Raw genomic sequence first — 24,047 nt, forward strand, 5'->3', positions numbered from 1 at the left:
GATAGACATACATTGGGATAGATGCGCAGATTCTCCAAACAGATTAAAAATAAGTTTCAAAGTCTAGCTTGTAATAAAGTTTCTCATGTCTAGCTTGCCTTTTTAGATCTAGGCTTGGAATCAAAGTTAATTATGAATTTTATAAACACATTGAAATATCTTCCGAGATGCACACCTCAGGTTTTACTGTTTGCAGGATGTGGAGATTAAAGTTCACAGCTTTGTCTCTGTAAAATGTATTACAGAAACCGATAGGAGAGTGGCTTAAGATAAGACTTTAAGGGTTATTATAAGGGTCAGTGATGCATCATGAGTGTTGCTCAATTCTGTCTGATGGTGTGTTCTTCAGTCAGAGTAGTGATACGTGCAGACATGTCCTCAGATCACCGACGGGATCACACAGGGGCAGGCTCAAAGAGACATACATTTTTACGTTTTTTAATCAGCCTGTGAGGTTGTTCATATCCAGTTTAATCATAATGTTAAAGTCAGAAGCATAGTGAAGGGAATCAGATGTAGGTAAAATGAATCAATCTTAGGGTCATTCATAACAGTATAGCATGCAGTTAAAAAAATGAACAAGTGAAAGTACACACGGATATCCCAGTGTGGAACTACTCCTTTCGTGTGTGAGGCTGGTTTGTGAACTTCCTCTCTCTCCCCCCTGCAGGAGTCTCTGAAGATTTTATGGGTTAACGGAGCTAAGCCTCTCATTAGTGGAGCCAGTCAGGTCCGAGAACCACACAAGGATTCTTTGCCACCATTCCCCTCTAATCATTCAGGTATGATACCGGAGCCTCTAGTGCAGCTGTTCAAGGCTCGCTGGGTCAGTAGCTCATTTATCATTTTCATGTCTGTGTTTGTGTGTGTGTGTGTGTGTGTGTGTGTGTGTGTGTGTGTGTGTATATGTGTGTGTGTGTGTGTGTGTGTGTGTGTGTGTGTGTGTGTGTGTGTGTGTGTGTATGTAGGTGTGTGTGTGTGTTTGTGTGCGTGTGTGTATGTCGGTGTGTGTAGGTGTGTGTGTGTGTGTGTGTGTGTGTGTAGGTGTGTGTGTGTGTGTGTGTGTACTGTATGTAGGGGGTGTGTGTGTGTGTGTGTGTGTGTGTGTGTGTGTGTGTGTGTGCACACTTCCAAGATTCCCCTTCTGTTCACATGAGGACTCACACTGGTGTTATGTTTGGATGCTAGACTGTAGGTCACAGGTTGAGTCTGTGCTTTTCCAGAGTCCACATCCTCCTGTGTAAATGCGTTGCTGGAGAGGGTTACGGAGACAAGCAAAACAAGCTCTGGTGTCATGAACCTCAGTGAGCTCAGACAGTGATACTGTGTCATGAGATGATAACCAGAGGCTTTTATTTTATTGGGGGAGAAAACAGAGAAGAGAAAGCCTCTGAAATCTCTGACATTGTCTGTGAAATCTATTGAGTAACGGCAACTCGTATTCTGTAATGGCCAATGGTAGGGTTCACACATACCAATACAACATACCAGCTATGAGTAACATAAATAAACACTGACAGTCTAATCTTTATAGTGATAAATTGCCACTGGCTTTTGTTTCCTGTTCCTCTCTCTCTCTTTCATTCTCTCTCCCTCTCTCTTTTCTCCTCTGTTCTACCTCAACAGTCGTTCTTTCCCATCAGCCACAGAGGCTGCTCTAATTTATCATCCTATCAATGGGGAGAAATGGGTGGAGGGTGGTGGCCTGTCTGTGCTGTGAATGGGTCTGGGTGGCTTTGTGCCAAGTCCCTGTGTGTGTGTGTGTGTGTTTTTGTGTGTGTGTGTGTGTGTGTGTGTGCGTGTGTGTGTATCAGTGTGCATGCGTGTGTGTGTGTGTGTGTGTGTGTGTGTGTGTGTGTGTGTGTGTGTGTGTGTGTGTGTGTGTGTGTGTGTGTGTGTGTGTGTGTGTGTGTGTGTGTGTGTGTTTGTGTGTCAGTGTGCGTGCGTGAGTCTGTCTGTGTATCTGTACAGCAGGCTTTCTCCTGGCACAGCTCTTTAGAGGCCTCAGCACAGTTCCTCTTCCTGATCCCTGAAAAGCGATGTGCAAAGACACAGTGGCCAAATAGGCTCCTGTGACCCCACCAACAGGAGCAGTAAACAACAACATACGATATCATAGCATGTGAGGTCACTTCAGGTCTGCGACAGACTGCCTAGCCTAACCGACGTCTCACCTCGACAACAACAAAAAGAAAAAAGAGAAAAAAGGAAAACTGAATAGCACCTCAACTTCAAAAACATTTTTATCTGATTAAGGATGAATGACATATTAGCAGCCTCTCCTAGACTCAGAGGAAATGATATGAATTCCTGTGTGAAACAATACTCTGATTGCACGGGGAGACTTACATAAACACCGGCTGCTTGATAGGGGATTTCTGCTGCTGTCTCAGCACTAGCCAATGTGGGTCCTCCCTGATCCCTGTGTCTCAAAATGTCCTGCACGACGCTCTTATTAATAGATGTACAAATTCAATTAGAACACCCTGACTGCAACAACATCAGCTTCAACCTCCGCTGGTACAAGAAGAATTAACATATGCACATGCATTGGAATGCAACATTTTATGGCATTGTTTATGACAGCTTATGCATAAATCATAAATAAATCTTAGTTGTGGTGGCATTTTGGCAGTGAACAATGACAAGAATAAACAAAGGAGGAAGAATTTTTTAGATGCCGCTCGCATATCCCTGCAGGCCAATCCAATAATTTTTTTAGGACTTAGCTTACAAAGAAAGTACATGGTCAAAAGACTCATGTGTATGTGTAGCTATTTGTTTTTCAGGTTCCTGCCAATTTGGCACTCTCCATCCATTTGGTGGGTCGTTGGTTTGCTGTGTAAAGGTGTACAGGTAAGAAGAATCTTCACATGGTCCGACAAAAGGACAAACCATTGATCCAGGCCACAGAAATGGATGAGTTGTTGAAATCCTCAGTTTGAAAACATAACGTTGAGGTCCCCCTGTCCTGGATACATCTAAACGATCCTGGTGAGCTGTAGTGAAATCCTAATGGAATGATTAGGAGATATAGTCAGTATTCTTCTGTCTGTAAACTTTGCAGATGGAGACTATCCAGAAACGTCCAGCACTAATGTCCTCTTGGACAACACTGACCTGCATGGATGCTGTCGGCTTTTTATACTGGTCTTGTTTTTCACATGATTGGCCATGGCAAATACACTCAGTGAACAGGACTAAACGTCTCTATTTGTCACAGGAGCTGACTCTGTTGTTTGGCTAAATGGACTTACTCAGATATTTCACCATGCTCAAACGCACTTGTGAAATGGATGGGGGAAAAAATCAGACCGCGCTTTGGTATCATTTCAATGGCAAAGCTGTTCATTCACCCAGCTACCATGTTTCTGCTCTGCTCAGAGCAACATTTTCCCTTTTTTTTTATTTTCAGTTCAATTACACAATGTGTACTAAATCACTCATTCATTGAGAAAAAATGAGACAGATATGAGTTCAAAGGGGGGAATTTGTGAGAGAACTACTAGCCCTTCCCTCACTCAGAACTTCCTCGCTGGCTGTAAACTGCTCTCGTGTTGTGTCTGCTTCTTCTGTTTGGGGGTGAAACATAGAGCAACAGGGGCAGCAGCAGCAGCAGGGGCAGGAGTTGTGGTTGGTGTGGTGGCAGCAGCAACAGGGGCAGGAGTTGTGGTTGGTGTGGTGGCGGCAGCAAGCTCCGACCAAGGCCTTGCGTGACTTCCACCTCCACAGGCCCGGGCAGCTCATGCGTGACTGTCCGTCATCATTACCTGCTTGTAAAAACACTGCAGCCACAGCGGGGAGGGAAGGTGTGTGTGTGTGTGTGGAGGGGGGGGGCTCATTTGCCTCAGAGCACAGGACGATCTCTGACCCCTCACAGGGGGAGCTGGGTAAACAGAGGGAGGGGGAAGAGGCAAGCAGCGGGGATTTCTGAGAGATGATAGGCGCCCTGCTGGAGGTGGAGTTATCACCCACTTCCTCCACACACACACACACACACACACACACACACACACACACACACACGCACACACGCACACTCACACACACACACACACATGCACACACACACACACACACACACACACACACACACACACACACACACACACACACACACACACACACACACACACACACACACAGACCCTCATTTGCAAACAAACTTAGTATGTTTATTACACCACTTGGGCGTACCCAAGACATTTAAGAGAGAAAAACAGCAAAGTGAACTCTACATGTCATCCTGTGAAGCAATACAGGGTTTTTTCCCCCATCAGAGGTCCCTGTGTTGCTCCCTTGCACATTACCAGTCTTGTTGAGTGAGGTACATCAGTGACACTTCCTCAAGGTATACAGCGGAATGGAAAGTAAACATTGCCCAAACATTCCTCATTAACTGACCTTGTACACATAATGTTACATTCTTCCAAAATGTTTTCTTTTACACTTACAGGTAAATGTAAGAAGCTTTTTTAGAGAGCATGTCCCGAAATACCATCATCTACATTTTCGTATAAACAGCATCTACAACACACAAATTGCAACCTTCCAATGCTTAACTAGCAGATGCTATCTGCCCTTTGCTGTCAATTGGTCCAATGTATGTCAAGGCTTAATTAAGACCATAAAAACAATACCATATAACAATGCTGAAAGAAAAAGCTTTCTAAGCCAGGGAGCACGAGGCTTCGCTGTCCAGCCACCTCCAAAGCGCAGTCATGCGATCAACCACGTGGGTTTCACTACCCATTCAGAGTCCCACCGCCAAAAAGCAGTGCCCAGTGCTCCCGACACAAAAAGAGGGGAGAGAGGGAAAATCCGACATGCATGCTGATTCTGGACTCCGGGGGGAAAAGTGCCCTTTTAGTGTCGGGAGGGATGGGAGACGCCTTCACGGGCCGGTGGCCACGCTTTGGCAAGGGGCAGAGCAGCAGTTGGCCAGACAACAAAAAGAGAGAAAAGCCCCAGCAGTCAGACAGAGGTACCTCAGTTGGCTGTTAGTTAGTTTGCAAGGTCACTTGGATACTTCAGAGACAGCCTCATTAGCATCATTCGCTGCTCATGCCCCTTGATGGTTTTTTGTTTTCTTGTTTTTTTAAACTGTCTTTCTTTTTTCGTCCTCTCGGGAGAGAGTGGCTAGCTTTGTCAGGAAAAGTGCAGACAGAAGAAAAACAGGGTTTTATCATTTCCTGGGAAAGTTGGGGGCTGCCAGGGGTGGGCTGAGGGGCTGAGTCATTTTGGGTCATGTGTGTGTGTGTGTGTGTGTGTGTGTGTGTCTGTGTGGGGAGTGGAGGTCATCGAGTCGTAATGAGTGGTGAAGGGGGTTCTAAACTTTCAGCCCATTTCATAAAAGCGGGGCTCTTTCCACATAGCAGCAGCTCAACCCAGGACGGACGCAGCCCTGGTCAGGGTCAGAGCGTGTCCAAAAAGCCACACAGTCCAGACCAGCCTGAGGTTTCACTGGTGAACAATGATTCAGCTTTCTCAGACATGGTTGATTGGCTGGAACTTTGGCACAGTCATCCCCATCTTGAGGTGGGACATTTTTGATGACAATAAAAAAATCCCTCTCAACTATTGCAGTTAATTAAAGTGGTGTGTGTGTGTGTGTGTGTGTGTGTGTGTGTGTGTGTGTGTGTGTGTGTGTGTGTGTGTGTAGGCCTATAGTATGGGATTGTGGTCATTGGTATCTGTATATGTACTCACTGACTTTGAGTGAAATCGGAGCTTTGAGGGATTAAATGAATTGAAGAGGTTAGTTATTCCATTGACTCAAAACTGTGCCACTGACTCAAAACTGTCCTTAAGAACACTGGAAACTAAGATGGAGATAGACGTGTTGCTTTCTTTTCTGCACAACAAAATAAAATTGTGTAACATAGTGTATTGTACGGAACCCCTAAGGGGACATGAGCAAAAAAAAATCTAAAGTTTAGTTTCATGTGCTCACGTGAAACTTTCATGTGCTCACGTGAAACTTTCATGTGTCACGTGTGGGAAAGTTTCACGTGAGCACATGAAAGTTTTGTGTGCTGTTACGACCCTGTGGGTCTTGTGTATTATGTGTGTTTGTTACTTCTATTGTGTGCTTCCAGGCAGATTGGCTGCAGCTGAGGGGTGGTGTGAAACCCTATGACGTCATTGAGCTCTGTCTTGCTAGCTGTGGGGATCGTTCGTTGCCACCGTCGCTGCCGCACATCGCTGCCACTAGGGCCAGCCTCGGGCCTTGCCCGTGCAACTCGCCGTCATCTTTCTCACTCCCTGGGGTGAGAGACCAGGAGCCTGGCTGGCGCCTGGGCCTACTTTTTCTTAGTTAGTTTAGACATTTTTCCATACTGGTTTTTTTTGTATTAATAAATACACCATTTTATTAAGTTTTGTGTCTGCCCGTTTTTGTTATATCCCACAAGCCCTAGACCGGGATGTAACAGTGCACACGCAAAACCTTTTCACATGAAACTTTCATGTGCGCACATGAAACTTTCACGTGAGCACATGAAAGTTTCGCGTGCGCACATGAAAGTTTAGCACATGAAACTAAACTTCAGATTTTTTTTTGCTCATGTCCCCTTAGGGGCTCCGTATTGTGCATTATCTTTACTTATGAAATTATCCACCCAAATGCACAGCCATGCAAATACATACAGTATATTATACACATAAATCCGACATGTGTACTAAAAGGAAATCGTTGTGTAATTTCAGTGGTGTAACCACAACATATTGAGAGATCTGCACTTTTCTGAACTTATGAGCATATTACGGACAAAATGTGGGATATGTTAATGGTCCAGATTAAATCAAGAAAATATTGTTACCTCTTTATTCATTAACATATCAATGTGGACATGTTTCCAGATGATGAAAGATAATGTTTTATGCTAAATACAAACATAACTTTCAAGATCTATAAGCAGATTCTGTTTGCACTCATACACTCATATTGAAAGAGTGTTGAAATAGACAATATTGCGTTTAACTGAAGACTGCAGCAGTCCTGACTTTTTACAACTGTTTAACAAAGAGGACAGCAACACTGACCTTTGATTTTTACTGACTTTCAAAATAGTATATTAATGGGGGGGGGGGGGGTACATAATATAATATACAGGTTATATAAGAAGGTAAAACTGTTATTAATGTGTGTTTGCTTAGTATTATTTCATGTTATTTTATTCTAGTAATTTCTATTCTATATGTTAGTTAATTCTAAATTCTAGCCTAGGTCTGCAAAGGTTGTTTTCTGACGTATCTTTCGAGACTAAAGAAAATGTCTTTCTAAATCAGATATGAAAACAAGTCATAACTTTGTTAAAGTTGTAGAAGGCTATGCCCGTTTTATAAACATCATGGCAAAGGCAACTGTATACTCACGTCAAGTTACGTAGGGCAAAGGCTTACTTTAAGAAATGTTTACATGAAGCAAGTCAAGTCATTGAACACACAGCGAATTGCTGGAAGCTAGCACAGCCAAATTGATTATTGATAGCAAGTCCACTCCAGTAAATTTAGCCTAATGGAAACAATGCCAGTGCTTATATTCAAAGCTGTAAGTTGAGAGGAAGTCGAAGCCATTGAAATTTCACTGGTGACTGCACGCAAAGTTGTGTGGTGGAAAGGCTTCAGGCGGCGTTCCCTCTCAAGTCAGCACCATGATGAAGTGCATGTGCGTGACTACACTTCGCTGTCTCAGAGCCCCTAGGCTATAGTCTCTCTTCTACTGTTTCTCCACCTTGTAGCTCACAGAATCGACACAGATTAGACGAACGCACCGTGCACACATGTCCACGCCAGTGTGGGAATAAGTTCGCCATTATTACTTACGTAATGGCAATGGGTCAGTCAGAACTGTAGACAGTAAAAGGAGCAGGGTAGTTCAGGTTAAGGGATTAGCCGGTGGGATCTGGGATGCATGTTAACCCTCTTATTGTGTTCGCATTGACAAATGACAATTATTTTCTCTCAAAAATATTGTTAACTTATTCTGACTATCATGAGACTCCATGACGTTGGGCATCTGAACACAGTTTGATCATTTTCATAACAATTTAGGTGTTTTCTTTAACAACACCCATGTGTAGGCCTATTCCCGGTCAAAAATCACAGGCCATTAGAAATGAATGGGTGAGAAAAGGGTCAGTGTATACAATTGAGTCCAGACACATACCTATTGATCAGATGGATTGTATGTGTGCTTCTGTACATTAAACGCACACACAAACACACCCTCACTCCCCCTCTTTGCCTCTGCCAGCCCCCACCTTTCCGCAATAGTATATTCCAACATAATCCAAGGGATATCCAACATAAACTCCATTATGGCAATTAGTGTTCACCATCCTCTACATGTAGGCTACGGCCTAACTACTAATTGTGTAACTCAACTTTCTAGCTACAGCAGTGGTTCTCAAAGTGTGAGGCGGACCACACTTTTTTTGTGCCTGCCTATCGTTAATAATGTCTTTTTTGATAAGGAAGATCATAGATTAAGCCACAAACCAACATAGGAGTCATAAACAGACGGACATATGAATTAAAACAACATCAGATCCAGCGGACTGAGACAGGAAATGTAATTTGGAACAAAAATGAACAAAAATAACCCATAACACATCATTTCCATTCTGATGTGATGATCTAACATTCCGGTTAAACCTCTGATGTGGATTATTTTAATCTTGACCCAATCCTCTACCAAAATAGGCTACTGTGATTTGTATTTATTATGTCTTCCTCCAGCATCCAAGTCTCATCCAATCATCCTCATGCATACCTTTACTTAAACCCATGTTTTGTTGCTTCCCTTTTACCAGATATTTGTCCTCTCCTGGACAACAAGCTAATGGATGGAACTGTATTTTACTTTACCAATAGCACATCATATGTTGAAAGAATTACACATCTTGCAAAGATTTATGTCTTGGATTAGCATGGTGCAAGGACTTTAAAATATTTTGTAATTTATTGAAATTAATTTCATTTTTTTAATGTATGTGTATTGATACAATATTATTAATCTATTTATTTAGCATGCATTTCATAATCTAACAAAATAGTTTTACACCACATTGTGTTGTCAGTACTTTTGGGTGTATTGCTGACAATTTATTGTTCTGATTTTCCTGAAATTAAAAGATAATAATTAGGGAGTAATTTAATTTTGATATGTAGCAAAATGTTGTGGTTAGCAGACGCTTTTGCGTTGCTATAATATCTATGATAGTGATGTCCATGCATTTTGTCTGAACAGAACAACTTTCTTGTAAAAATAGCAGTATTATTCACTGGGTCATATTTAATATAGCCAAACCTGAGTCTGAAGTTAAAGAAAGATTAGAAGCATGATTCCTAATCACACGTCGTTCACATCTAAGACTTAACCGTCTAATTTTTCAGACCTGTATTGTCAATCAAAGGCGAACAATATCATGCCACTTATAATACGGAATATTATTTTATAGTAGAACAATTTGCGCTGGAGGGGAGTGTTGGGAAATCTTTCACCTGAAATGATGTGCAAGTCATTATCCTGTGGTTTATGACTTGTTTGTAAGAGGAATGTACTTGCTCAATTAATTACATGATGAGGCATACAACTTTGTTCTAGTCATGAGCAGGTACAGCAACTCTTACTCAAAGACTCTTGGGAGTGTTTAACATTACACTATTGGCGACATAATGACAAATTATATTAAAGTGTGACAGTAGACAAATGGCCATTTCAGGTGCTGCAGATGTTACATTTGTTTTAAGCGGTTTTGATTTTTACAGAGATAGACCGATAGACTAACGATTCCAGCAAATAGCCACTGAGTATTTCCACTCATCATGTATGATGACTGAAAATACATAGTAGCCTAGCATGTCTGAAACTGCTCTTTGTGCTTTTTTGTGAGGACGAGCATCGGCGTGGGGTCACAAAGGGAATTACAGTCAGTAGGTTTTAGGTACTCCTCCAATCACGGGAAGAGGGGCAAACGTGGTCATTGTAACCAGTAAATACAGTTGCGTGCACACCATGTCATTCACGCGAGAGAGAGGCTAAAAAAGTCAGCCTTTCTCAGCCCCACTGGAGTCTCATTACATCAGGAGGCAAAGGACTCGCACGCGATCACCCTCTACAGCGCTATTCTCATAGGGAGGAATATTTTGGCAGGTCCTAACGCCGGTATGTTAGCCTACCTGTATAGACTGGTTACTGACTGTCTTGTGAAGTGGGCTATGGGCTCGCTAAGTGGTAAGTAAAAGTATCAGTGGACGTCCTATTCAGCAAATCACAGTAGCAAACGCTTTAAAATTAAAATGACCAAATGTATCAAATACCAAGGCAAGTGCAAATGCAAGTTACAAGAATGTAAAACAAGTTAGCAATTAGTTTTGATAGTGCAAATTAATGTTATTTTATTATTTATTTATTTATTTATTTACGTTCTTACCTAAATGTTTGTTTAAATAATTTAGGCATATTTTTGGAAATAACAACATTCTAACGTGCAGACGAATAAGATCAGTTATGTTATCAGATAGCCTATCTAGAAGCCATCTCTAGATGTCTCGTGGCTGGCCCCCTAATATGTGTAAAAAAGAAGACATAATTAGGGGGAAAGTCTTACGTTTTGTCATATAAACTTGATTCATAATGTAATATTTTAATAATGTAATAATACAATACATTTAATAGGAAACTAACGACATAGGCTAAAGTTATATCATAAAATGAAGGGTTCACTCATACAGTACAAAGGTAGCTTACGGTTTGCTATTCTAATCATTCACATGTTTGTCAAATTCCGTGGTCATCTAGCTGTTATGAATGCTATGCCGTCAAAAGAAATAATAGGCTATTAAAAAATCTGGTGTTGGTAGGCCTAAATGGGAAATAAAGGGTAGTGGGCTCAGACCGAGCCATTGACAGTCAATCAACTCGATGCTTCGGGAGCACGGAAAGGGGGTTTGGAAGGAAGGAAGGATTGTCTTTTGAGCTCGAAAAGCTTACCTTTGGCGAACCTAAATCGGAGATTGCATTTTAATGTTAAAACAGTTTTTAGAACTGTATTCAGCTTTTGAATAAAATAGTCAACAATTTCGTTTTTTTATTATTTCTATGTTTAATTATTTTAATGTCGGGAAATTGCCTGACAACATTCAACAACAGTAGAGTCTACGGCTGCAGCATGACGTTGTTGTTGTTTTTTTTCGCGCTCATGCACACTCCTACCTTGGCAAGTCATTTGAATATTTCAGTTTCAGATTAAGTTCAGCAAAACTCTCTCTTCAAATACACCAGGGCATAAAAATGCTTTTGATAGTTACAGTCTTCATCCCCAAAGTGAGGTCGTGAACGAATATGGGGTTATCTTCCAAGCGCTGTCCGTGGTACTGAAGATTCAGGATTTTTCATTTAGTGTGTTTGATGGTATCTGTACTATGATTCTACTGGACTCTGGTCATTTGGGCAATTTCTGCTTCACACCCTCCCGGTTAAACGTGTCTCGTAAAAACTCCAGGTGTGCCAAACAGAAAAAAACATAGCAATATCATAGATAGAAGCAGGTAGGCTACTGGACATGCTTTGGGTTTGGATGAGTTGCCAAAACCATTCTATTTCTAAACACCTGCTCAGTGGCCGAAGTTAAACGACATTAAATTGTCACATCCGTGCTTGGCAGTGAGCCTAATACAAGACAAATTCTGGCATATTGTTCGAATGTATTTACCATGTTTGATGTGTCTTTGATTTTAGATTTGCATGATATAGCAATGCTATTATAACACACATTTAGCCTACAACGGAATCTAGTAAACTGTATCCTTAAGTTAATATTGCTTTCCAATACTTGTTTGTTTGTTTGTTTAAATTATTTGGATATGTTTGGATATACATTTGTTTTAGATATTGTTTGAGATGCTTACAAATTGAGTGTTCCACCAAATCAATTTTTAACCTTCGCACACTGATGCGATTTTGTAAGGTTACGATCCAAAAAAAAACATTTTCAGAATCAAATAATTTTAAGAATCAAAAACAAAACAAGATAGCTTTGATTTTGCTTTCGCCCATATTGTAAAACATCGAAAACAAAACATCCAGTTGGCAAACCATATAATAATCTAATAGCATAGGTAGCCTAATCGCTACCTGATGTTGCAAGATCATTGTGTAATACACCTATTCATCAATCAAAATAGTCAGATAATATTTGAAATAATTCGCAAATTCTCTATATTAGGCTATTTTGCACAGCGCAAAAATGCTACTCGATAGATATCACATAGTCTATTATATTTGCTATTACGCTGCTTATTTGCTATTAAGCTGCTGCAGGTCGATAGCACAGGGTGCTCCTTTTTATATGTGAATGTAATCTGAAATGCAACAATACAAAACTGAATCTGAATCCGAGGTGTCATGACATTTTACTTGTCTAGTCTCCCGGATTTGGTAACATTATATTTCACCCCTGGATAAACGTGAAGACTAGGCCTAGCACCTATTTAGTTTGGCACATTTTTCTAAATTGTCATTGGAAATGTTACAGAGCCAGTCTGACACAACACCTTAAAATCACATAATTCCAGCGTTAAAAATGAGCATTGTGTCCTCCTGGTGGCAATGGTAAGAAATTGAAATGTCTCTGTATGCAGATAACACTTATGTATTAATTGGTGAGACCGATAAGCGAGTCCGACGTTTTCGAATGAAACGAGTTTTTTGCCACGTGCAAATACTTTAAATAAAGTATGACTATGAAATAAATTGGGCTGCATGCTAGGCTATTTATTGTAGATGTATTTTTTAGGCCAACATCTGTTCTGTTAATTTACATTTACGAAGTGATAATTGCTCAATTATGAACATCTTTGTAATTGATTAGAATCGTGCTATGGTGTGTTTGTGAAACAGGAGACGAAATGTTCCAATTATGAGTGGTAACATGTTTTCCATGGCTATTGTGGCATATCAAAAACCTCGAATTGCTTGATAAATGTAAATACTGTATATTTAGTCCTCATTCCAAGGTTTAAACTTTCACTGAAGTGTCCCTACCAACATTTGCATATTGAATGATAGGCCCACAACACAGTATCGACCCTAACAAGAGACACAACGGTTGAGGCACATGTCAGAGTGTAAATGCACGATTTAAGTGGATCCACCGAAGCACTAATGTAACACTAGTGAAAAGTAATGAATGAACATACAAATGTTGAAGTGTGTTGAAGATATCAAGGTGAATGAAATAAAGTAGGTATAACTGTGGCCTACTTTGCACTCAGTTCTCAATGAATGACTTAGTGTTGGGTCTTTTAGGTCATCTCCTTGTAGGCTTACTGAACATGGTAGATAGTGGGAAAATGACTGCCTTCTCATGAATTGAAGCGCATGACGGGGGCTGTCCTTCACACCGACACTTGGGCAACCACGACTCTATCTCTGCCCCTCTCTCGCCCTCTCTCTCTCCAACGTAAGCTTTAACTTGCGGCTCGCAGTGTTATAAGTGGTGTGCGCGCCTCTTGGGTAGGAGAGAGAGAGAGAGAGAGAGAGAGAGAGAGAGAGAGAGAGGCAGAAAGCAGGACCGGGAGCTGCTCTTAATAATGAGACGCTTGATTTGATTTGCGACCAGTCGGAGATCCATCGTACGTCTGATGTGGAAAACGTTGTCAAAGCTTTTGAATTGATCTTTAAAGTATATCCAGACAACACAATATTACAAGGAATATCTTCTGTTGGGTTCACCTCTCGACAAGAACGTGAAAGTCCGCGCAGTCAGTTTTTCCTAGAAGGCGTTTAAGTTGTTCTCCATCCACTCTATTGGGCAACAGAGTCCCATCAAGATAAGCCTGATATTCCCTGGATATAGGCTACGCATACGACGATCACAGAGTTGACATTTTTCAGAACAAACTAATACCTACTAGGTGGGAATAAAATTCAAAATGTTTCCAGATCCGACAGCTATGTGTCATTATACAAAGTAAAAGAGGTTAAAATGATAGACGTTGTGAATCAATCTTAACATGTTGTTATAAAATAACTTTAAATTTTCCCTGACGTTTCTCGATATCTTAACAGGTTTTGAGATGGGCATGCAAGGCATGGTTGAGCACTTCATTCGGTTGTCTCCAAGGAATATCCTACTGGTGGCACTGACTCTCCTAGCTGCTTATCACCTGTGGCTTTTGATGCAGAAATGGCTCAATACCGGGAATCTGCCGGGACCTTTCCCGTGGCCAATTATCGGTAATGCGCCCCAGCTGGGCAGCACCCCTCACCTGTTCTTCACCCGCATGGCGCAGAAATACGGTAATATTTTCCAAATTAAGCTCGGAAGCCGCACCGTTGTGGTACTCAACGGCGACACGATCAAGGAAGCTCTCGTAAAGAAGGGGGTAGACTTCGCGGGAAGACCTGACTTCACATCCTTCAAGTTTGTTTCCAACGGCAAGAGCATGGCTTTTGGAGATTATAACAAATGGTGGAGGGTGCACAGACGAGTGGCGCATTCTACAGTGCGCGCTTTCTCCGCAGGGAAAATAGAAACTAAGAAGGCATTTGAAAACCACGCCATTAGCGAAATAGAAGAATTGCTCAGGGTTTTTCTGAAGAAAACCGCGGAGGAGGGTTATTTTGTGCCACATCAATATCTAGTAATATCTACGGCGAACATCATGAGTGCAGTTTGCTTTGGCGGCAGGTATACATATGATGACAAAGAGTTTCAACAGGTGGTGGGACGCAATGACAAGTTTACTAGGACTGTCGGGGCTGGGAGCATGGTGGACGTGATGCCCTGGCTACAGTACTTTCCTAATCCAATAAAAACTCTTTTTGAACAATTCAGAGAACTGAATTCAGAATTTCATGACTTCATCATGGGGAAAGTTATAGAGCATCGTAAAACTATAGAGCCTGGCATCATCCGTGACATGACCGATGCTTGCATTCAGGCACTGGACAAGGGCATCAGCGGCTCCGTTGGGGTAGAACTGGGCAAAGATTATGTGTCGCCAACTATTTCTGATATCTTCGGGGCAAGCCAAGACACGCTTTCTACTTCATTACAATGGATTACTTTAATACTCATGAGGTAACAATTCTCTATTTTCACATATTTCCCTCCTGTCGTGAAAATGTGTAGTAGCCTACTTTTAGGCCTACAACGAATGTGTTGAAAACAACAACTTGCGTTGTTTTTAACACATCTTTGTGTCTAGATAGGGAAAACACATTCGTTTTAAGAGTGTAGCCTGTGTTTGCCTAGTAGGTGTTGTAGCATTCCATTTAAACATATGGTATCAGCCATGGAGGCGTGAAATATCACCTGATTAGAAGATACAGACACAGATTTGGCTTCGTCGTGAAAGATTGCTATTATTTGAGCTCAACGACCAATCAAACCACACGTTCCCCTTCCATGTTTCAGGAGCGCTGTGTTTAGTAGTTTGAATTATTTATAGCGCGGTCAAAATAACTGTTTTCCTATTTACAGAGCTACTGAACAAGGGTTGTATAGGCTACACCAGAGTTAGTTAGGCGCAAAGTCCAATGGACAAATAGATATAATTGCTCCTTTACACGTGTTACAAATGAGTTTAGGCTACCTTAAAATGATGGATGCAAGTGTAGTTATCTTATAGAAAAAATGTCATTTTCTGGTTATTTTTGCACAGTCTATCTATGTCGTAGGCATTTAAATAATAGGTAAATAGGACGAGGGAGATTAGGCACCTTACTGTAGCCTGCTAAGCACGAGTTGGAGACTTGGAGAATGTTATGTAACGTCTGAGCAGAAACGGTGGTGGCAACCTATACATGGGCCCTTATTGGCTATGCAGAAGACGAGCCCACAAAGACTGAAATATGATCTCTGTAGTCAATAACTGTAGTCAATGCGCCATTACAATCGAGGAAGCTCTGCCAACTTAACTGGAGGTGTATAACTACAAAATGCTCTCCTGCATACTTGAGTGATAACTTATGTTTTAATAACTGAAAATAAAAATCCAAATATTAAACTATATACTTTCTCTTGTTGAATGTCAAGGAATGACATATGTAGGTTAATGCCCAAAAAACAAATCAATGCTAAAACCCTGAATATGGGTATACCTTGGCTTATAGACCTACATTCAGTATTTGTCTGCACATCTTTATTGCCTTTCTCATTTCATCTTGTTTTAAACACTAATTTAGCTGACATAGATCATTACAATCTTCCCTGCAGGTATCCAGAGATACAGAAGCGCTTGCAAGATGAAGTGGCCCAGGTGGTCCATCGCACACAGTTGCCCACCATTGAGGATCAGGCCCGACTGCCCTATGTGATGGCCTTCATCTATGAGGTAATGCGCTTCACCAGTTTCATCCCCCTCACCATCCCTCACAGCACCACGTCAGATACATCCCTAAATGGCTACCATATCCCCAAGAACACGGTCGTCTTCGTCAACCAGTGGTCCAGCAACCATGACCCGGACAAGTGGACACAACCTGAGGTTTTTGACCCCCTGCGCTTCCTGGACAAGAATGGCGCTCTGGACAAGGACCGGACGAGCAGTGTCCTTATCTTCTCTGTGGGCAAGCGACGCTGCATCGGCGAGGACCTGTCCAGGATGCATCTCTTCCTGTTCACAGCTGCGATGGTACACCAGTGCGAGTTCAAACCCGACCCAAGTTGCCCCTTAACGATGGACTGTGATTACGGCTTGAGTTTGAAGCCCCGCTTGTACCGAATGGCCGTCTCTCTTCGGGACAACCTGGACCTACTGAACAGCGTGGGACTTCCGCAGGCCGACCAACCCGCAGAAAACAACTGAACAAAAAGTAAAACACATTTTATGTAAAATAAATGAAGGATGTTTACAACAGGCTGACAAGGAACACATGCAAATGTGGGAACATATGGCCCAGGCCTATTTTTAATAAAATGAGCACAAATGGATAGACATTAAGACACTTTTCTATATATTTCAATATCCATAACAGCGCCATATCAATGAAGGACTGTAGAAATAGAAATCACCTCAATGGATGTTTCAAAAAACTGTCAACTACTAGCAAAAGCATATTTTCTAGTGTCAAGAGGACATGGATGAGACATCTAGACAATGTGGGGTTCAAGGAGATCACACTTGACTTGTCCTAAACTCTTGTGAAGACATTTTCAGGGTTTTGATTTGGTTAATGATCAACTCACTATTCCATGCTGTCAGTCGGCTGTTACACTTCAAGACCAACACATTTTAAATGGAAAAAGAATGTATAGGATGTACTGTAATGTATAGTATATACTGTATTGTTAAAGCAACTGACTGGTTTCTATTCAAATGACTACACTCATTTAGATAATTCTCCATGCATATCTTCAGCCTTAATTGATTTGTTTAGTTAGGCACAAACATTTAACATGTATAATATACCACATTATAGATGTACTATATTATGGATAGTATATAATGTCAATGTGCTTTTGAGGGTGTAAGGCAAGCAACCATCTTTTTTTCCTCTTCTCCCAATCACCAGTGCTCATCTAGGGAAACGTATAGATAGACTGTCTCAGGGTTTAATAAATATGTATATTCAGAATTGAATGGTTGTAGACCTACATTCTGCCATAGCAGTATAGAATTGTAATAGGCAAATGATCTATGTTAGATCTGTATGTTTTCTATATTTAACACAGATCAATCATGGAAATATTCCTGGATCATATAAAATTATATATATATATATATATATATATATATATATATATATATATATATATATATATATATATATATATATATATATATATATATATTATACTGTGTTTGTAACTAAACATAATTTGTACTATAAGCTTGACCAACCATATCGCTGCTCTTTTCTGTTCTGCACTGTACAGTACGATTCAAACTGATTATTCCTCAATTATCTCACATTTTCTCTTGTCTTCTAAAAATGATGAGGTTGACAACACCAGAATTCCTGCTAATACTTACACTGTAATATTTAATATATGTATGTATATATATATATATATATGTATGTGTATATTTTTTTTGCAATGACATAAAACATATAATAAATTTGCAGCTAAACATGATTGGACATTTTCACTTCCTCAATATAGAGCTGGTGAGTTTATCATAGATTAGGATTCAGGATCCAGTTCAATGTGCTGACCAAAATAAAATGTGAACTTCAGTAAAGTGGGATCCCAGCGGGATCACATGCTAGCAAACCTGCCCATGTTTGTCATATTATTTGAATCTTGCTAAGTGTTGAAAAGATTTTCATGTCAGCTGAAATGTTTACAAGTAACAGCTTTAATGGTGTCTACAACAGCCAACCAAAGCACAAACTTTCACCCGAGGTGTGATTGGAAACACTTAGGCCTGAACGTGCACAGAAACCTAAATAGGAACCAACTGCAACAAGGGGGTGGGCGGATGAGGTAACTGCTTTCTAATTTTACCCATCACAACAACGTTGCTGGCTGGCTGGCTGCAGCCTCCATGTGGTGTGGGAACAAAAGAAAAGTGTTTGGGATAAAGCTTTGCCTGCGTTGCCCTTTATCTTGCACTCCCAGAACATCCTGTTTCTGATCAGTCTGGGGCTCACAGCCAGCCCAGTGCGTGACAAGTTCAGATAAAACCATCTGATTACCGATACGGCAACACCCTCATACTCCTCCTCACCTAAATGTTCAAACAAACAAAAAAAAGAAGTGAAAGAAAGCAGGAAAAGGTAGAAAAGGCAGCATTTATTTGCTGTCAATCTGAATGGAAAACCAGCTTCGAAAATCTCAGCATGCACTGTGCTGTAGTCAGATGCAGGACGGGTGGGTTCAGCATCCGGAAAACCTGAGACAACGTCACAGCGCTTGGGGGTCATTGACACGGCACAATGCTAACTACAGTAAGCCTCCCCTCTCCAGTTACAGGAAAACACACACAGCCCTCCTACATCCAGAAAGTATCCAGAGAGATAAATCACGTGTGTGTGTGTGTGTGTGTGTGTTTCAAGGACACCAGCCTTGTCTTCTCAGCTGATCCAGAATGGTCTTCATCCCCACAAGGATCAGTGTGGTGAGATTGAAAGTTTCGATCTCAACAGATCTTCATCTTCAAGAACTTATTTGCCAGATGAAGATCTGTTGAGATTCAAACGCCTTTTTAAAAATAAATAAAGTATGTCTTGGAGCCCATACAGTGTGCAGACCATCTCCCTCTCTTTCTGACACCCTTTTTGTCTGGCACCTGTTACAACATATTTTGCATGTGCACACCCGTCTCTACAAACAGTGTCTGTGTACACACATGTATTGTATGGCCATTTCCATCTTGGTTGCTTGACAAAAACACACTGTGCAATAAGCGGGGGGTTCTTAAAAGAGTTTTTATTCAGTGTTTTTTCTGTGGTTGGTGACCTCTGGTTGACCTAGACGCCTAGTATGGGTTTGGCTTGCCTCTTAATGGGGAACAGAGGAGAACCCACGGTCTGCTGGGTACATCTCCTCCTCGAGGAGGGGTGGCAGGTGGAGAAAGCCTGCTGAGTGCGAGGACCAGCAAATTGCTCTGTGTGTGTGTGTGTGTGTGTGTGTTTGTGAGAGTGATGGTGCATGGAGTGTGAAAGCTTTGGTCTTCCACACAGCATGATGCATCAAAGCTGGCAAACAGAGAGAGAGTGAGAGAGAGAGAAAGAGACAAAGAGAGAGCGTAGAAAAAGAGGACACAAGGGAAGTGTTGCTGTGTGGACAAGCACAGCTCGTTCTCCGTCAGTCTGACTCCAACCCTGGAACTCCTGGCAGGGACGGCCATGTCTGGCCCTGTGTGATTGGGTGGCATGGTTCACAAACAGCCCAAAAACAAACAAGATCTCTGGAAGCCGCCACTCCAATGAAGTACCACCACGAGTCTCACGTGGCACGGCTTTGTCCACTGATTAGCGGTCAAACCAGCCACACTCATTCATAACAAACAATGCTCATGCAGACACTGGATAAAACACTGTTGTCCTGTGGATTTGCCAGCTGGGCCTCCTTAAGCCAGTGGTCAAACATGAGTCATGACACTAAAATGCATGCCAAGAATGTGATCTGCATAGGGAATTTTGCATGCTGCAGACATTCTGACTTCTAGGGAACTATGTGTGTTTACTTCTGCAGGGTATGAATACAAAACACACATGTGGGAAAACACTCCCCGATACATGCTAATATACATATGTGTATCCTATTTGTCAAATTTAAGTGATATAATAGAACAGTTTACTTTCAATAATTTATGTTTATGTCATCCCATGACTATTCTTAATTCTAACATTCCATGGAAATGGTTTTTGTTGTTGTTGTTGTTTTGCATTATTATGTAAATTGGGTGCTTGACCCTGTTTTGAGCAGGGTTTTTTTTTTTTTTATCTCTGATCTTTGTTTTCACTAGGCTACAAACAATCTACACAGACCCGATTCTGCCCTGACTCTCAATAACACCACCATGTTTGCATTGTAGGAAAGTATGCACTATAAATACTGCCTCCGTGTACAAAGTTGTGTCAATGGAGAATGTCCTCCAACCTGCAATAATAACCGTGGGCAGCGATGCAAGAGCTGATACGAAACGAGCGGGCACGCGAGATTAAGAGTTAAACGAAAATATTTTTCACGATTTGCGGATGCCAAATTTAGCAGATTAATCATCATCTCGAGGCTCAGACTGATATCAATGTTTTAGTCATATACTATAGGTTTTTGAGTAGGCTACTAAAACATTATTTTCAGAATAAATCCAGTCGCTTAGGTGGAACTGTGCTGTGGGAAAAGTGAAGTTAGGAGATTGCTTACAAAGACGCACAACCAAGTTAAGTTCGTGACATAGCCTATTCTGGTAGGCTGACGAGCCAGACCCACTATTCTGGGACAGTGTAGCTATCACAACAGTATTGGGCATAATGAACCATTAACGTTGACCTGGGACTTAATGATAAGCCGAGTAAAATAACGTTGTCATTATGAAATGCGTGTTGTTAATTTACAAATAGAATATAACCTACATTTTCAGCTAACCTGTTATAACCTAATATGATATCCTGGACTGTATTGAATGAAAGCATAGCCGCCATTGAGGGGACCGGCTACACATCGCTGTCCGTGCTTAGGGATGCAACACCCCAACTGTAGCCTACCTGACACAACACGCGCCCCTATCTATGACTCTTCTGTTCTTACTGCTCTAATACACCTTGAATACCGGTAGTTGCCTAAATTAAAATACTAGACTTGGAATCATTCAGTTGCATGGAATAGGCCTATTCTTCTGACATAAAAATAAATAAACTGCAGTCCATACGTTTGTGTGTAAGGAATGTCAAGTGAGCCGCTTTCTGAAACAGATGGAGAGGCCATGTGATGGCTTCCACGCTCTGATTTTCCCATCTATCCAGGAGGTGCAGGGTGAGAACAAAGTGTGCGAGAGAGGATGCTGGAGCGCCCGGACAAAGTTCCCCAACTCAGCCTAGTGCTGTTATCAGCCAAACCACTTCCTACACACAATAATGCATTCCCATCATGAAGACTGGGCAAGAATGAGCAGATCAAGAGAAAAGAAGGATGTGGTAAACATGTTTTAATTTTTATACCTTTTCAAGATGCCACAAGATGAGGAGGGACAATCAGGAGAGGAACACAAATGCGCCGTAATGGGGCTGCTTGTGCGTTTAGTAGGCTACTGATCCCATCTCTGATAAAGGGAAATGTAGATCTCAGTCTGACGCCATTTGTAGTGTTGCTGAATATGTCTTTCGTGTAAAGACGTGCCCACAGATGGGAGACACTGCAGTCCTAATCTGACTGGATGGCAGACCACTGAGTCAGATCATGGGATAATCCCAGGAATGAGGCAAAGAGTGGGGTGATAGGATGGATGAACATGTTTTAATGGTAACCTGTAATTGCTCTGTTAACCTTTACCATGTAAATATAATCATCTGTGTAGAATTCTATATCAAATTTTGTTAATAGTAATTTACTTACATTACAATTTCCTTGTAATGTAATTCATAAAATATTGCAGCTCCAAATGCCTAAATTCCAAATTACACCAAAAACATTACTGTTGCTCAACAATAAGAATCTAAAGAAAAATAAAGTCTAAATAAAAGGAAAATATAAAGACATAAAACCGCTTATTTTATGTTGACATGTTGCAAGTAATTTGATCTCAGGAAGGCCAAATATGTAATTAGGTCAAGACCTCTTCTAATGCAACCCTAACATTCAATTTCCACATTTTTTCTTCCAACAAACAATAATAGCACACTTTATGATATCCATAGAAACAATTTACAGTACAGTTTCATAGAATTGAGTACATCAATACTCTTTTCTCCCCTTCTGATGATAAATGTCCAGAAGATCAGAGTTGTATGAGCAGACTTCTTAAGACATGACAACAGCATTGACTGGTAATAATGACAGTAATCCAGTCACTGTGATAAAAAACATGTGACATAACATGCAGTAGGAATGTAAAAACAATGATTCTCATTCTGAGAGAAAAAATTAAAGAATGAAAAGAAAAGGACAAAATGTCAGACGAGCTGCCTCCATCCCCTGCTCGTTCTCCTTCGCTGGCGGATTAGCGAGGGGCGTGAGGCGCCGGGGTGCTGGTGTGCACTGGGGGGCGACGGAGCCGCTTGTTACCCCCAAACAGAGGACGGGAGCGCTGGCCTCGCGGCAGAGGGGTCAGCCACTGACTGACAGCCCCATTTATCCCACAACTGGGACAAAGGTGTAGCAAATGTCAATGGTCCAGTTGACCAGTGGGAAAGCGCCCCCCCCCACACACACCCCACCCCCCACACACACACACACACACCCACACCCACACCCACATAAATGGGGACACAAAGAGAAAAAGTGAGTGAGAGAGAGAGAGAGAGAGAGAGAGAGAGAGAGAGAGAGAGAGAGAGAGAGAGAGAGAGAGAGACAGATCAGACAGGAGGGGTCAGGTGTTGGCCACTGAATGAAAAGCCTTGTTTGGGTGCTCTATTGTTTGGGTCCCATTTTTTGTTTTCCTTTTCCGGTTGTTGCTGCTGCTGCTGCCATTAGAGGTAAAAATGTGCTGAAAACGACAAAAGCCGACAGGATTGTTGTGGCAGAGAGGTCAGGACGCAGATAACCGTTTCAGCGATCCAGACAGCTCTTCTTCTTCAGTGGTGTTGGGTACCAGTCTGGGTATGCTCCCCTCTCCCAGGGAACTTTCTGGAAACTACAGTTTTTTTTTGTTTTGTTTTGTTCAGTCATAATGGGTATCAAAGGTAAGCAAACACCATCAGGTGTGACCCAGACAAAAACTCAGCAAAAGGGCCCCATTCCTTGTTTGTGCACCCAACACAACTGATCATATTACTTTTGTCAGTTCCTGTTCCTTATCAACATGATGGGCATGATAATAATCTAATATTTGCACCCCATTGTTTTAATATTGTTAGTTCTTCCAAGATCCAAGGTAATAGTTCTTCCAAAATCCAAGTAAAAACGTAACTGACAAAGCACACTGACAAAAAAATTAAAATATTCCCAATTTTCTTCACATTGACCTCAACGTGCGGGTCAAGCTGGTAACAGCCTGAGGTCGAAGTCAGGAAAATGTAGTTCTGCTTCAGTGTGATCAGTGTAATACAGTAACCGCGTGGCTACAGATAGGGGAGAAGGGAGTCCAGCTCCTTTTGAGCCTCATCGTCCTGAGAGAGAGAGAGAGAGAGAGAGAGAGAGAGAGAGAGAGAGAGAGATGGAGAGAGATGGAGAGAGAAAGGGACAGAAAGATAGTGGGTAAGAGGCAGATACAGAATGATAGGAAGGTATGTTTTATAACAGTGGTCGCCAACCCGTCGATCACGATCGACCAGTAGATCTTTAGGACTTGCCCAGTAGATCCCGAGAATAATAGGAGAATTAAAAACAGTCAAAACAGTCAAAATAAAAAACAAAAGTTTAGTGATCAGGAATTTGTTCTCCATTTGAAGAATGTAATCGATTGCGGACGTGCACAGACATGGA

The 24,047-nt window shown here is 41.5% G+C and overlaps 2 protein-coding genes across 5 annotated transcripts in view; one reads left to right on the forward strand and one right to left on the reverse strand.

Annotated features, from left to right (window-relative positions):
- Positions 1-10,052: 10,052 nt before the first annotated feature.
- LOC125311812 (cytochrome P450 1B1) lies at positions 10,053-18,092 on the forward strand. Of its 2 annotated transcripts, none has more exons than XM_048270155.1 (3): positions 10,053-10,240; positions 14,078-15,092; positions 16,230-18,092. In XM_048270155.1, exons 1-3 carry the CDS (start codon positions 10,174-10,176, stop codon positions 16,819-16,821), a joined length of 1,674 nt encoding a protein of 557 aa, XP_048126112.1. In that variant the 5' UTR covers positions 10,053-10,173; the 3' UTR covers positions 16,822-18,092. The 2 variants fall into 2 exon arrangements, with proteins under 2 accessions (XP_048126112.1, XP_048126113.1); XM_048270156.1 differs by lacking the exon at positions 10,053-10,240 and adding an exon at positions 11,105-13,923.
- Positions 18,093-23,482: 5,390 nt separating this feature from the next.
- Positions 23,483-24,047, reverse strand: part of LOC125311771 (regulator of microtubule dynamics protein 2) — a 47,348-nt gene continuing 46,783 nt past the window's right edge. For all 3 annotated transcript variants that reach the window (XM_048270091.1, XM_048270092.1, XM_048270090.1), the window contains exon 14: positions 23,483-23,731. In XM_048270091.1, the coding sequence (XP_048126048.1) occupies positions 23,684-23,731 (48 nt within the window). In that variant the 3' untranslated portion in view covers positions 23,483-23,683. The remainder of the gene's footprint in view (positions 23,732-24,047) is intronic.

This window comes from Alosa alosa, chromosome 18 (assembly GCF_017589495.1).
Source record: "Alosa alosa isolate M-15738 ecotype Scorff River chromosome 18, AALO_Geno_1.1, whole genome shotgun sequence".
Lineage (NCBI taxonomy): Eukaryota > Metazoa > Chordata > Actinopteri > Clupeiformes > Clupeidae > Alosa > Alosa alosa.